This window comes from Labeo rohita, chromosome 3, assembly GCF_022985175.1.
Source record: "Labeo rohita strain BAU-BD-2019 chromosome 3, IGBB_LRoh.1.0, whole genome shotgun sequence".
In the NCBI taxonomy this organism is placed as follows: Eukaryota; Metazoa; Chordata; class Actinopteri; order Cypriniformes; family Cyprinidae; genus Labeo; species Labeo rohita.
In genome coordinates, this window is record NC_066871.1 from 8,182,361 (window position 1) to 8,198,340 (window position 15,980).

General features: G+C 35.7%; 1 protein-coding gene across 3 annotated transcripts in view; it reads right to left on the bottom strand.

Moving 5' to 3' along the window:
- The window catches only part of tyk2 (tyrosine kinase 2), a 29,986-nt gene extending 14,980 nt beyond the window's left edge, over positions 1-15,006 (bottom strand). The window contains exons 1-10 of one of the 3 annotated variants that reach the window (XM_051103221.1): positions 14,988-15,006; positions 14,784-14,909; positions 6,908-7,101; positions 6,702-6,825; positions 6,488-6,626; positions 5,118-5,281; positions 2,666-3,041; positions 2,437-2,589; positions 2,196-2,353; positions 1,999-2,113 (exon numbers count right to left, since the gene is read on the bottom strand). In XM_051103221.1, coding sequence (XP_050959178.1) covers positions 1,999-2,113; positions 2,196-2,353; positions 2,437-2,589; positions 2,666-3,041; positions 5,118-5,281; positions 6,488-6,626; positions 6,702-6,825; positions 6,908-7,082 — 1,404 coding nt within the window. In that variant the 5' untranslated portion in view covers positions 7,083-7,101; positions 14,784-14,909; positions 14,988-15,006. Of the gene's footprint in view, positions 1-1,998; positions 2,114-2,195; positions 2,354-2,436; positions 2,590-2,665; positions 3,042-5,117; positions 5,282-6,487; positions 6,627-6,701; positions 6,826-6,907; positions 7,102-7,676; positions 7,712-14,783; positions 14,944-14,987 lie in introns of those variants that run through there. The other 2 variants (XM_051103226.1, XM_051103216.1) reach the window with 2 other exon arrangements.
- Positions 15,007-15,980: the final 974 nt, after the last annotated feature.

Consider the following 15,980-nt stretch of genomic DNA (forward strand, 5'->3'; position numbering starts at 1 on the left):
TGCCAGGAGAAAATTGTAAGCTTCAAAAGTATGCCACACAATTTCAAACAAGATTGAGTCAAGACCATTTTATAGGGATGCATAATATTGGATTTTTGCAGATATCTGATATTTTTCAACTCATTTTGGCTGACAGCCGATGCCAAAACCAATATATTTCCTTTGGTTTGGAAACAACACCAAGTCTCCCCTGTGCGGAAATTACAAGCCAATTAAGTTTTTAAACAAGAACTTACCTGTTAGAATTAAATAAACAATAATGAAGTTCTTTTATAATGACAGTACACTGAAGCTTTGAAAATAACTATAAATAAAATAAATATCAATTGCTGCATTTTTTCCCCAGTTGCAAAGATTTAACATTGTTAGATAATCTAAAGCAAAAGAGTTTCAAAAATTCTGAAAATCTTTTAGAGCTTATAATTTGTTTGAAAAAATGCAACATGTTACACATTAATAACATTTGAGTTATTCCTCTTATCGGCAAGACGTATCAGCATAATTTTTCATATCTGGCCTCTGACGATATTTACTTTTAAAGCCATTATCGGGCGATTTCGATATAGGTCCGATCATATTGGGCATCCCTACCATTTTACACAATATGCGACAAACATTTACAGGGTATATGCATGATTATTTTCAGTGTATGAATGTATCTCTGGTTTAATATCCTCTAGACATTTTATTCTTGGTATCAAAACGATCTGCTCTTGATTTCCTAAAACTTCCTGTGATTAGAAAATGCATCATACCGCTTGTACTATATTTTGGGTAGAACCACATCAGTTCCCCAGATCAGCAATAAACATGCAAATGGGCCATAAATGGAGACAAAGAGAAGTTCTCCCGCTCAAAAAAACCAAGCTTTGTATTGGCCAATTCACCCAAAGGTGGGTGTTGTAGGGAAACTATCTAAATACCCTAACTCAACCCAATCATTGCTCAGACCCTTCGAGACACTCTCCAAGACTCATCACCTTTAAGTTATTTTCCGGTAGTTTATCTTCAAGTAACTTTGTCGACTCGCTGTGGATTTTCCTATCTTCGGAAGACCTAGAAAAACCCTCCAGCACGCCTAAACGAATTCATCGAGAACTTCCATTGTCTACCGCATCAGGACACTTTTCAGCAACAAAGCCAATGCAAGTAATCTTTACAACTATCTAGATGCGTTTTAAGCTGAGCCCCATTTTAAGGTGATTTTGCTTCTCTGATGATTCTGATAAGGTCACTGGTTAATTGATGCGAAATACTGCCATTCTTTGCCCTCTCTCTCTCTCTTTTCTCACTTTCTTCCTCTATGTATACGTACACGTGTTTTGCTTAGTTTAGTTGTATGTTAGGCGCAGTCCCATTTATTAAATTCCATATATTCACAATTGATTGTCTCTGTGTGCTGCTCACAATCTGAAGTCCCTGAATGTTTGATCTTGCTACGTGCTACATTTTGATTTTACTACAAGTTAAGTTACTGCCAGTACTGACTAAAAGTAGGAAAGTTATTCATTCTTGGCCAGAAAATAACCTTTCCTAGAATTGATAAATGACTATACTGTCTATTCGGTGGACGAACAGATCAAATAATGGTAATGTTAATTCTGCTACAGTTAATTCTGAGATCTGATCAAAATATTCATAATTAATTATAACCAGTTATAATTAATCATAAATATTTCCCTTTTGAGCTAATTTGCTACAATGATATGCAGCAGCCACTAAAAGATCTTTTACACTGAGTATCACTAGCAAACAACAAAGTGTCAGGATTCTCACAAACAAGCTTGACACTGTCATGTGTCTTCCAGGGAAAAGTAATTGTAAACTCGCAGTTGTTATCTGTCAAAGTCAAGCCAAGGCAAGTTTGCTTGTCTATCAAGTAAATTCCTTTTACAGGTATAACCTTAATTATTAAGCATAAACATACTTAACATATTACGCAATCATTTCACAATTCTTTAATTCTGCCATTCTTAACAGAATTATCATTAAAATGACCTTTGTCCGACTCAGAGATGCCAGGATTATGCGATGGTAATCCAAAACACTCCAGCGCACAATAAACGCTCCCTCCTCTGCTTCTTTCTTCAGTTTGTGGAGCACAAACTCATCCCTAGGAGCAAGAAAAAGAGTGAACACGTCAATAAAAACGGTGGAAGATCACATGGCTGCATTTGAAAAAGCGGGTGACGTACAGTATGGGACCGTGCAGGTCATTGGTCTCACTGAGAACCACTCTGGGCGGTGCCACTTCGTGACAAAGATAATGATGCGCGTCAGTTGTGAGGCGGAAATATCCATCCAGCAGTGAAACCAGAGACCGAGCTTGAAGACTGGAGCACAAACGCATGTCCTGAAATACAAATATATAGGTGGGTCACCTATCACATAAACACAAAATATGGAAACTAAATACAGCTTTGCCAGACTGTTTACCATTGACATGTTGTCTTGGCGACTGATACAGACGTTTATGCCTTGAATGGCAATAAGAGAGATCTCAGGGAAGTCGCAGAAGGTATTCCAGGCCACTTCCTGTTCATCTGGTGACTGTGGTTCTCTGTCCTGATTATGAATATAGTCATTCCCCTGGAATGTGGAAAGAATTTCAGAGTACAGTTCTACTAGTGTAGAAGTAGGTTAAATATCTACTTTATCAACTTACCCATTGTGCTGATCTCTTCCTCCACCATATGCCGGTGGATCCAGACACTCTGATCTCATATGTAGGTTGACTGTTCACGGTTTCAGAGGGAGTTTGTGTTCGAGAGGCAATGAGGTACGACCCACTGCCGTCTCCATCAGGTCTCAGATCAAGACTGAACACAGGGAAGGTCTCGACGCCAAAATTCGGTGCCAGGCGCTCCAGCGTGGATATATACTTGTACATGACCTCTTGTGATCCGAGTTTTCCCATGCCCACTGTGTGCTGCTGGAAAGTTTTCACAAAGTTCGTGAAAACACGCCGAATACGGAACCTTGTCAGGACGTTGTTCCGGGCAATGTGTCGGGAAAAGGATTGAGGGATGCAATGGAGAAAGCTGAAGGATGGAGCACAAATATGTTAACACGCTTGATGAATGGCCTAATGGTTAGAGAGTCGGGTTTGTAACCCAAAGGTCGCTGGTTTGATTCCCACACCAGCAGGAATTGAAGGTGGGGATTGTGAATGAACAGTGCTCTTTCCACCTTCAATACCATGACTGAAGTGCCCTTGAGCAAGGCACCGGGCACTGGAGCAATGGCTGCCCACTGTGTTCACATTGTGTGTATTGTCACCATACTTGACAACTACCTCACTTCACTTCTTTTACAATCTTTTATAACATACTTATAGGGAAACCCAGGTATTAAGACTTGTATGGCTTAATATAACGCAAATGATGTTTATTAATGTCTTAAATATGTAGTTGGAAACCCATGAAAGATTTACGTTAGTTAAAAAATCCACATAATTTTATATATATTTTGGACTATGGGTGGCGCCATTATTTCGATGACGTGAAATAGTTGCACTCGGTGAGCTACTGGCACTACCTGTTGCTATTTTCACCATAATACAACTCTGAAAATAAAAAACTTATACGATGACCACAGCTACTGAAAGACCTTACAGGTGGCGATGGATGTGTCGTACCATCGACTTTTCTTACAAGGAGTCTAATCACCCTCAGAAACTCCTTCAGTGGCTGTTATGTCACGATGGTATGTTTGCATCCTGCCAGGATGGCATCTAGCGTTTCTTGTCTCTGCCATTTGTAAGATCTTTCAGTAGCTGTGCTCTACTAAAAGCCCGAAAGGCATCAGGGCTAAAGTGGAGAGAACAAAGACAGGGGTCTTCAGGAAGTTTTATTCACCCACAGGCATCTTCACATTCATTATTCCTCTTCTTATTGCTAGGAAAAACAGTTAAAACTTGCATCGCTTCTCTTGTTGCCCTTCGATTAAAAATTACAACCAAAAGCCACAAAATGTGGCATTGTATCAGTATTTTATTTTCCGAGTTGTGCTGTGGTAAAAATAGCAACAGGTAGCGCCAGTAGCTCACTGAGTGAAGCCATTTGACATCATCAAAAATAATGGCACCCAATGTCCAAAATATGTATAAAACAATGTGGATTCTTAAATAACGTAAATCTTTCATGGGTTTTCTACTACATATTTCAGTAGGAGACATAATTTACGTTATATTAAGCCATACAAGTCTCAATACCTGGGGTTTAAAGAGCTTAATGTTGTATGAAAGCATATTGTAACTTCCTCCATAGTGAGGAAATGTCTCACTCTGTACTATGGCAACTTGCTGACATCTGGTGAATTACTTTGGACACAAGACCACCCACTTTTACACATCAGCAATGACTATTTAATGTCCAGAAACATGGCCTGTCATTGTGTAGCATGTACTTCTCTGCATTTCATATAAAAATAAACAAAGATTAGTTTTTAACAAGGTTCCTGGTCATTTTAGTTTGACTTTCACAGTTTGTAGCACATTTGTGACCCTTGACCCTTAAGTAGCATGAGTATATTTGTAGCAATAGCCAAAAACACATTGTCTGATGTGATGTCTAAATGTCAATCTATTAGGAAACTATTAGGATATTAAGAAAAATCATATTCCATGAAAATAATTTGTACATTTCCTACCGTAAATTTGTACATTTCCTACTGTAAATATATCAAAACTTAATGGTTTTAAACTTAAACTGGTTTTGTGGTCCAGGGTCACATTTGAAGGATGAGGCAATTAAAAACTGCATCTGACACAGCAAACCTTCAGCTAGCGAGTGACTGCAGGAAAGCACTCTATTTTAATGCATAAACACATATACAATAAAGGCATTAATTCAACAAGGCACAGTAGCAAATGCAAGAGGGTGGAAAAAAGTCGCAAACTAAACTCTGACTTTTTGTTCAGGAGAAAAAAAAACAAAAAAAAAAAAAACTTACTAACATTACATTAATAATTTTGTAAGATAAGAACCTTTAAAGACAGCCCACCTGCTGTTTTATAAATTATAACATTCTTCAATAACATATCTTTTAATTAACTTCCTCTTAGTAAACCTTCTTTCAAATCTTTCTCTGAACAGAAAAGAAAGCTGAAGCCGCACCTGGTCTGCTTGGCCACATCCTGTAGAGAAGAGCCACTCTGCAGTGCCGTGTAAGAGAGGTGAAGCACAGCCATACCTAGACATTCATTCTTAAAGCGACTGATCTCTTCCTCTCCCTTCAACGCATCCAAACATGTCAAGTCATTCACAAAATCATATTTCGCCTGGAAAGAGAATCAACAAAATCAACTAAAATTTTTTTGGACAGTAGTTAGGACATAAAAAAAATAGCTACATACAACTTAGCATAGAAAACTTGATCATTTAGTCCTTCTATTACTGTTACAGTTTCCCCCCCAAAACTTCATGATGACCTTTTATTAAACATGAAGTGCTGCTACCGCACTTCCTCATACATGCAAGTTTAGTCAAATGGTACTGCGATAATTTTTTCCCCATCTTATTTGGCATTTTTCACTTTTTTGTGTGGTTATTTATCTATTTTTACAAGCAACCAATTCTGATTCACTAGCTAGAAAACATACAGAAGCCATGTTACAATGTCAAAAACAGTTGAGTTTGCACCGAATAATACTTTTGAGGTTTAAAAGTACATACACCTTGCAAAATCTGCAAAATGTTAATTATTTTACCAAAATAAGAGGAATCATACAAAATGCATGGCATTTTTTTTATATTATCTAGTACTGACCTGAATAGGATATTTCACATAAAAGACGTTTACATAAAGTCCACAAGAGAAAATAATAGTTGAATTTATAAAAATTACCCCATTTGACAGTTTACATACACTTGATTCTTAATACTGTGCTGTTACCTGAATGATCCACAGCTGCATTTTTTTGTTTAGTGATAGTTGTTCATGAGTCCCTTGTTTGTCCTGAACAGTTAAACTGTTCCTCAGAAAAATCCATCAGGTCCCACAAATGCTTTAGCTTCTTAGCATTTTTGTGTATTTGAACCCTTTCCAACAATGACTGTGTGATTTTGAGATCCATCTTTTCACACTGAGGACAACTGAGGGACTCACATGCAACTATTACAGAAGGTTCAAATGATCACTGATGCTCCAGAAGGAAACACCATGCATTAAGAGCCGGGGGGTGTAAACTTTTGAACAGAATGAAGATGTGTACACTTTTTTTTATTTTGCCTACATATCATATTTTTTCCATTTAGTACTGCCCTTTAGAAGCTACAGAAGATACTTACATGTTTCTTAGAAGACAGAAGAAGTTAAATTTACCCTGATCTTTAACATAACATGATGATAACTAAGTGAACTAAGTGGAACAACTCTGATCATTTTAGGCTGATTTTAACTGTTTATCTGGCACCTTTTAGTGCACGGTTTGATTCTGAATCAGCTCTAAAGTAGTGCAAACATTTTTGGAGATTGTAAAAATCACCTGAGCAAAGAGGTACTCCAGGGAGGTCATCTCCAGCAAAGGAGCCGTCACCGGCTCTGCCCCTGTTCCAGTCCGTAATGCATAACGTGTCACTACCGGTTCCTTTTCCCCTAATCCGTGCCAATTACGGAAGTAAAATCTACAAAGCAAATATTTATTGATGATTAACCATAAATGCATAAATCTTTAAATGTGCACACGATCACATACTTACCGCATACGGAAATGCAGCAAAAGGCCAGACTGGTCTTCTGAACTAAATTTGTGATTTGGACTGTACCAACACGAGGATGCAGGGTCATACAGAGCAAACAAGGCATGACAGACTGGAGTGATCCCTGAGGGAAGATAAAAAACATTTTAGATGGCTGAAAGCACAAAAAAACTCAAGCTTTTACTGGCACCCACACCCAAACCTACCCACAGCCTTTGCTGCGTCGATGGTGAGATCTTCAACGGTCACCTCACCCTCCTTGTAAGACAGGCAGCGCTCTCCCTCTTTGGTCCAGAACAGAAACACGTGGACCCCAGGACCCTCACACTGTCCTGTGAGCGTGTGAGCTCTGGATTTTTTTGAACGTCCTCGTCTAGACATTATACATCGAGTTCAGCACCTGGGGCAACAACATATAAGAATGTTCTTCGATTAAAAACAATGAATATCAATAATATCCAAAATTGTCAATTTAAAAACACGCACTTCATAGACCATACAAGATACAAGTCCTTGTATACATTAATCGCATTTTAAATTAATTTATGTAAAATTATTTCATCCAGACGAAAAGAAAACAGTGTCTCAGCTATCATACTGTGAAAAGTTCTTTAATCCTCAACCACAACTGTACTGATGATGAAACGACATCCATTCAGAGACCATCGTGACACTTTTGTTTTAGGAGAACCCGGGTAGCAGGTTCAGCAACTAGGGTGAGCCACCCAGGTAAGCGTAAACAGATCATTTCAACTTTTGGTTCCAAGATAATGAGATAATTTTCAGGGTATGCAAGTACCCATAGCAACTTATTCTCTAAATGTGAATTGCTCCGGAGGCATTCAGCACATGTATGCCATTTTAATGAGGTTCCACTGGGTGTGGTAGCTTACAATATGCACAATATAATATAGCTATAATTTTCTTGATTACAAATGAGTTATATAAAATGAAGAAATATTCGTTGTATTTTACCTCACAAATACTTTCTTATCTCAGCCATCGTGGATCTGAGAAATGTCATGGAAAAAACAATAAACAGTTATTGTATTGAGTCCTTTTTCTTTTGGTTTCTATGAGCAAACAAATACAAACTAAGGAACTGAAATTAACAATCTTTATGCAACAAAATAACATTTTAAATATTGAAACATATCAGAAAAATAAAATGCTACTTTTGAAGATTCAACTAAAACTACCAGTAGTTGTCAACAAATCAATTAATGAGTGAGTCACAACAATATAAAAACATTAATAAAAAATATATAAAAACACATAAATTGTCCATTTTGATTTCACGTTGATTAAAAAAAAAATGGAGTGTGTTTTCACTAAGTGCAAATAAATACACTAAAAGAAAAACTACACGATAGTGTTTTCACGACTTTCAATCAAAGGAAAAAAACTGAGAGAGACTGATATCAGCAGTCAGAAGAGAGAACAACATCAAATTTACCATCCCTCCCATAGACGGGGCACTAGAAACACCCTCGCAAAGCGTTAACTAGTTTTTTTGTAACTTGATAAAAAGTTGATATAATACAAACTATAGAGTTATAAATGTACATACATATTTTTAAAATTCAAAATATAAAAAACTTTATAGGATTTATGATGATGATGACCGTTGAAATGCGAAAAGGGTCCATTATGTGTTATCGACACCATAGAAATGAATGAGAAGGGCCGTAAACTTAATTCTACCTGTTGCAAAATTGTCCCTGACTTCTCTCATAAAACAGTATTTTTTTTTTACGGTGTAAAGTCATAAGTCACAAGCCGTTTTTCCACAAAAGCACTTTATTCAGCGTCATGACGACTCTCCTCCATTGACATCCATTAAAAAAAACAGCCTCGGGTGACTTTCCCTGCTCACAGCAGCAGCAACAGCGCTTTTTTGCTAACCTTGGAGGCTTGCCTTAAAGGAGAAGTCCACTTCCAAAACAACAATTTACAAATAATTTACTTGCCCCCTTGTCATCTAAGACGTTCATGTCTTTCTGTCTTCAGTCGTAACGAAATTATGGTTTTTGAGGAAAACATTTCAGGATTTCTCTTCATATAACGGACTTCACTGGAGCCCCGATTTTGAACTCTCAAAATGTAGTTTAAATGCAGCTTCAAAGGGCTCTAAACGATCCCAGCCGAGGAAGAAGGGTCTTACCTAGCGAAACAATCGGTCATTTTTTTTTCGAAAAATAAAAATTTGTATATTTTTTAAGCACAACAGCTCGCGTAGAACGATTCTTTAATGTGACTCGCGAAGAACGAGTCGTCTCGGGGAGTGATTCGTTCAGTCGTGCATGCGCAACATCCTATTAGATTCTGTACTGGAATTAGTTCACTTGGTTTTTCGAGTCATTCGTTCATCTTATGGGGCAGTCACGTGATGCTGATTTTGCTAAAATTAACGAAATGACTCGAAAAAAGATCATTCATTTTGCTGAGCGAGACTTAAAGGTCCGAGTCTGTAAAATAATCCGAACTTCCCATCACTACCAAGAATCACGTCTGTGTACTGTGTGGCTAAAAAAGGTAGAGTATGTCGAAAAACTCCATGTTATTTTCTCCTACAACTTCAGAATCGTCCGACACGTTGTACCTTTTTGTTTGTAAAAAGTGTTTGACTTACTTGCACTTTCTTAGTCTTTGCGCATTCACTTTGTAAACACTGGGTCTGTAGTTCCGCCTACGTTTGGCGTGACCTTTCGACATGATGACGTCGTGAACGCGCATCCCGGAACCTGTGCTACATGAGCTTTTGTGCTTAAAAAGTACACACATTTTTATTTTCAGAAAAAAATGACCAATCATTTCGCTAGATAAGATCCTTCTTCCTCAGCTGGAATCATTTAGAGCCCTTTGAAGCTGCATTTAAACTACATCTTGGCCAGTGTTGGGGAGTAACTAGTTACATGTAACGGAATTACGTAATTTAATTACAAAATAAATGTAATTGTAATTAGTTACAGTTACTGACAAAAAATGTGTAATACAGTTACAGTTACTTTTGAAAAATGCCAGTGATTACAAAGGGGATTACATCTGAATTTTTTCACCCACCCACACACACTTACAGATTTAATTGACTTCTTTCATAAATTGCATTGACTGCTCTAAAATGAGACACTAATGTTTCAGGAGTTTAGGACACAGAATAGGACACCTGCTTATTCGATAACTGTTTTATTTCCTATTTGGGTTTATGCATAAACTTCATTTTTTAAGATTGTTTTTTCCAAGGCATTGTTAGATGCTAGTGTTTTCTGTCATAACTATGCAAACATTTGAATTCAAACCCAGTATCATAGCTACTAAACTATTTCTTGTTATGATGTTATTTATGTTATGATCTTCTTATGACATATAGCACAACTGCGCTCACGGTGATTCTGATTGGTCAGTCGTGACATTCCAAGGTATGTTATTCCCCAATAACAACTGGTAGAAGCTAGTAACTCAGACTCATTTAGGGCAACTTAAGTCAGTGCTATATGATATAAATAAAATATTAAAGCTTAATTCAATATTATGTGGACAATTTCTTAATTCTGTCATCCTGGTATCGTGGACTTGCTCTATTGTTTCATACAAACGCAGCTGCTGCCATTTTTTTTTTGTACACTGAAATGGATTATAATTACATATTATAATTACACTGTAATTATAAGATAACTAACAAACTAGAACTACTTCCTTAATTATTTATGTGGTGAAATGTTGTGTAAGAAAACTGGTATGACTGCACTGTATCCCTAAAATGTCTCGTTTGAACTTGCCGTTTGCTAGCAACTGATTTCTTCATGGAAACTTTGCGTTCAAATATTTCAAGTCAGATCAGTGTTTCGTGTCTAATTATTTTGACACGAAACATATAAATAATCTATCAAGCAGCTGTGTAATACGTGGGATAATGTTGTTGATAATGTAGCCAGTTGTTATCGCAGAATAAAGATGTATATTATCCCTTACTTATTATAATCTTAATTCAAGTGATAAAGGATTTTGAAAGTCTAAAAGTAATCAGTGTTGAACGCTACTGTACGGTTAACTCTGCCTGGTTTAAATGTTTCAAAATGATTAACAGTTGAAAATATTAGAAATTTAGAAAAGTAATCAAAAAGTAATTAAAAGTAATAAGTTACATTACTTATACGAAATAATTGAAAAGTTACACTACTTATTACATTTTAAAACAAGTAACTTGTAATCTGTAACCTATTACATTTCCAAAGTAACCTTCTCAACACTGATCTTGGCACAATTGAAGTCCATTATACGCAGAAAAATCTTGAAATGTTTTCCTCAAAAACCATAATTTCTTTACGACTGAAGACAGAAAGACATGAACATCTTGGATGACAAGGGGGTGAGTAAATTATTTGCGAATTGTTGTTCTGGATATGGACTTCTCCTTTAAAGGGGGTTTGCTATGGCGCGCCTCTTCTCAACATCTGTTTCCATGGTGACGCTTGGATTCAGCATTCTCTTGAGAACGTCTTTGTGTTTTCATTGTAATGAGTTTCAAACTCTGACTGAATTAACTCCTGAACTTGTTTTCGACAACCGTGAGTAAACAAAGTTTGGGTCAGTCAACCACAAGGGTGATTCTAGGATTTCACCCCCAATGAGGGTATGATTAAAAAAATTATAGATAGATAGATGATAGATAGATAAATAGATAGATAGAAGTACAAACACACATGCACACCTGTTCCCTGTATGAAAACAAATACAGAAATGCACAAATATGTTTTTTTTGTTTGTTTGGTTTTTTTTTTTTTTTGCTGATACATTGGCTGGTTTAGGCCTGTCTCACTCATGAAGATTTACATATCCAATATAATGTATGCACCAGATAACGGAAACGAACTTTTCCATTAAGGGGCAATGTAATACTGAAACATGAAATTAAAAAAAAATGCTAATAGTCACTAGATTTTAATAAGTGAGTAATTCAACCAACTGATTCGTTCAAGTGGCTGATTCATTCAGAAAAAAAGCAAGTGACTGTCTTCACAAATGAGTCATTGAATCACTGACTCACCTGAATTGTTTAAAAACAAACTCATTCAGTAACAAAACACTCATCACTGTCACTTTTTATCCAGCTGTCCAATCAATGAAGGAGGTGTGGGACAAATACTACACCAACCAACCATCCTACTTCCAAATGAGTTAATAGTGGTTACTTAATTTTTATATTTAGTTATATTCATCAAAATGAGTATACTAGTAATACATTACTGTCATGGATCATAGCAACCAAAGCGTCTCAGCTGGGAAAAAAAAAAAACGCTGTGCCACCAAAGTGTTCACAAACGCCACCAGCTGGTCGTTTTCAGAAGAGCGCCTGGCATTTTTTCAGCTGGATAAAAATGCTTTGATGGACACCTTTATATGTTTATTCACTAACATACACATTCCACTATCAAATCTGATAAATCAGAGTTTTCGCAAAGGTCTGTTTTATGTGCAAATTACTCTGAATTTAGGGCTGCGACAAATCCTCAATTCTATTGGAGTATTCGATTTAAAAAAAAAAAAAATCCTTGATTGCATTTTGCCCGTGTGAAGTAATCGGCAAAATACCAGATGTGAAGCAGTCCACTTATTAAACAAATTTAAAAATCATGATGAAGCATAATACTATTAAGAATTCACAAATGCTACATTTCAAATAAATAAATATATGCTGCTACACAATTTGTTATCATTTACATGTGTGGAGCATCTCAAACTCCATCTTTGCATGTTGTTGTGAGTTTAGGTTTATTATAACCATTATCTGGGAACGCAACATGAGCTATTTCATCAGATTTGTAAGGTAAATCATTTATAAACCAACACAAACACAGGAGAATACATCAGTATCTTTCTCAATGTGATGTCCACATATTCAAGAAATGACAATGGCTATAGCTTTTCTGGACAAATATTAAAGATGAAATGGACATTTAAATTAAATGTTGTTTGATTGCGCTGTAAAGTGTAAAAACAATCATCAGGCCATTGGTGCCCTCTGCAGGCATTTGTTTTAATGCGTAATGTACATTAGCTCTATTGTTTATAACACATTATGTATTTTAACAATTCTGTTCAGTAAAACCATATGATAACTTGCTTTTGATACTTTATTTGAACTAATTACTATTGCCTCGTTGCTACTATATATGTATTATTATGTCATTTCAAAGGCTATTGTTCACTTATACAATTAAAATTTTCAGATTAGTCGATTAGTCGTCAGAATAATCAACAGATTACTCGATTACCAAAGTAATCATTAGTGACAACCCTATTACTCATATATTTATGGAAGTTTTATCCACGAGGCCCATTGTGTCCAAAATGTCACAATACAATATCACAAGCAGGGCCCCCATATCTGGAACACTGGGTGCATTCCTAAAAGGCTACATCATGTAGCCACACCGTGTTTTTTTGTAGAGTGAGTGACATACTCTATTTTTAAATGGGAAACAGTTTTGCATTAGGTTATGTAATATGCATTTATAACAAAGAGCTCCACAGATGCAGATGTCACGACAGCCTCTCAATAAATGCACACATCTTGTTTACTGCCTCTCTGTAGTTGCCACTGCCAAAGAATGACAAATGCATTGAATAACAAACTCTCAGCTAGGAAGGGTGTTAAACTGAAATATCAGACAATAGTGCTGCTGTTTTGATAATATGCATATTAAAGAGGATTCCAAAAAGGGCCTAATAACACCTCTGATCAACCAAGAGCTCAGGGTTTGTGTGTTATGTTAACACTCCTTTTTGGAAAACACCCCCATACCTGACGGTTATTCTCTTGAACAATAGACTATGACAACACAAGACTTCCAATAGCAAGGGACACTATGGGATCATTGTACATTTTTTTTGTTTGTTTGTTTTTTTACACAAAATATAGAATTTAATGATAATTCTACACTGTATAATTGAAAATATTTCATATTTTACATTAAATATTCAACATTGATTTAAATACTTTAACAACATTTTTTTTTTTTTTAATTTGATAGTATTGCTATTTTTAAGACTGGCAGAAAATCATGACATTAATTATTGACTATTTTATTAATATTCATAATTTCTTTAACAGTTTCAATTTCATAAATTTTTAACAGCCCTAGGAACACTAATAAGAAATACAAATCAAGTTTGATGGGGAAATATATACACATACATACATACATACATACATACATACATACACACACACACACACACACATACATACATATATATATATATAGTTCATCTCTTCTTTCTAATGACATAAATGCATTCATGAATAGTAGTTTTGAGTGTCTGTTTCTGTAATACTTGTCCATTACAACAGCTTTGAAAACATATTTATTGTGATGATACACAAACAAATTTAAACTGAACTGAAAATGTTTCTCTTCAGATTGATACATTTAACAGCTGTAATAGATACACATAACATTAATCTTAATACTTAAAATTAATATTAATATTAGGCATCAAGTATATACCTAATACTCAGATTAAGTAAATATTTTGAACATAATATTTTAATCATTTGTTTTGGTTTTAGTACAGTGACAATAAAAGCACTAATAATTTGGCAGACAACAAGCTATATAAAACTGATATTTTGTAACTTAATGTTGTATAGCCTACCTTAAAAACATCAGTGTTCCTATATTTTAGGAGGGAGTCCCTCCCAAGGAGGTTACCGTATTTGGGTGTCCATCAAAAAGTCTGATACAGTGCTCCTGACCATCATTACTATTAATACAGCATGCTGTACTGCTGTAATGGCCGTGGTTGACAAGTCTCGGAAGATTGTGGTCTTAGATTTCCAAAAACTGATTGGTAATGTCGGCAAAGGCCAACTCTTACTATTACTAACTCAAGAATGTGTTTACTGTCATAGTATGTAGGCGCAAAGCAGCGATGAACAACCCTTGCTGAAAGAAAATAACATATAAGCTACTTCCTGCTTCACGAACAGCCCCGCTGGGCAACTACCTGATCTCACTTAAATATTAAGAAAAAACACTGGTAAAAAGTATTGAAAACTGATCATGAGTTAGTATTTACCTGCAGGCAGATGAACGACGGTGTTTATCTCACACAGTGTTTAGTTGTCCTCTTATTACAGGATTCACATCTCTAGCCACTGACGCGCACAGCAGACATTGCGTATTTTCACTCTCGCTACGTGAACTGTTCCAAGTATGAGAAAAGACGCGTCACATACTGTACATAGACTGCGTGTCGAAACCTAGTGAGCTGACTACTTACAAATGACGGGGAAACGACAGGGGCGTGTGCACGATGCTGTCTGTGTATTTAGCTCGAACGGTATTGAGACACAACCAGCAAGTGTTTTCGTCCACGAGCTCTTCAAATTAAGAGTTCTTAAATGCCAAATATTTTACTTTAAACACACACGATTAAGGTTGGGGTATAATTTAGGTCTAATAAGTCACTTTTTATTTTAGAGACCTAATATAAAGCTTATTTACTATACGCTTTGAACTAAGAACTACATGAACTAAGAATGAGCAATACTTCTACAACATTTATTGATCTTAGTTAATGTTAATTTCAACAATTACCAATTATGCATTATTAAAATCAAAAGTTGTGTTTAACATTAATGCACTGTGAATTAGCATCAGCCAGTGTTGGGGAAAGTTACTTTTAAAAGTAATGCATTACAATTTTGCGTTACTCCCTGAAAAAGTAACTAAATACGTTACTTAGTTATTTTTTATGGAAAGTAATGTGTTACGTTACTTTTGCGTTACTTTTAAAATCTGGGCAGGGCTTGCTTCTTTGTTTTTAATATGAAACAATTCTAATGTAAAAGCCTTTTTATGCCAAAAGTGAAATTAATTCACATCAGGCTGAAAGAAAAGTACATTTATGCAGGAGAGCACTCTTCAGCTATAAAAAAAAAAATGAAGCACATATGTTTATCTAAAGAAATATTTGCTTATTAGTATGGTTGAATTGCATCACCGAAGGTCAGCAGCAAAGACTGGTTAGTAAAATGGGATTAAATACATAAAGGATATTTGTTTTATTCAATGTATTTAGTTATTGCAGAGTTGCGTCATATTCTGAGTGTGCATTTCAGTGTTTTTATTCATTTTAAGGAATACTGAATATACTGAATAATACTGAATACTGAAGATAAAAACGGCAAAACAATACAACTCTGTCTAATGTTTTTATACATGAAGTGTATTATTATCATTATAATTATTATTATTATTATTATTATTATTA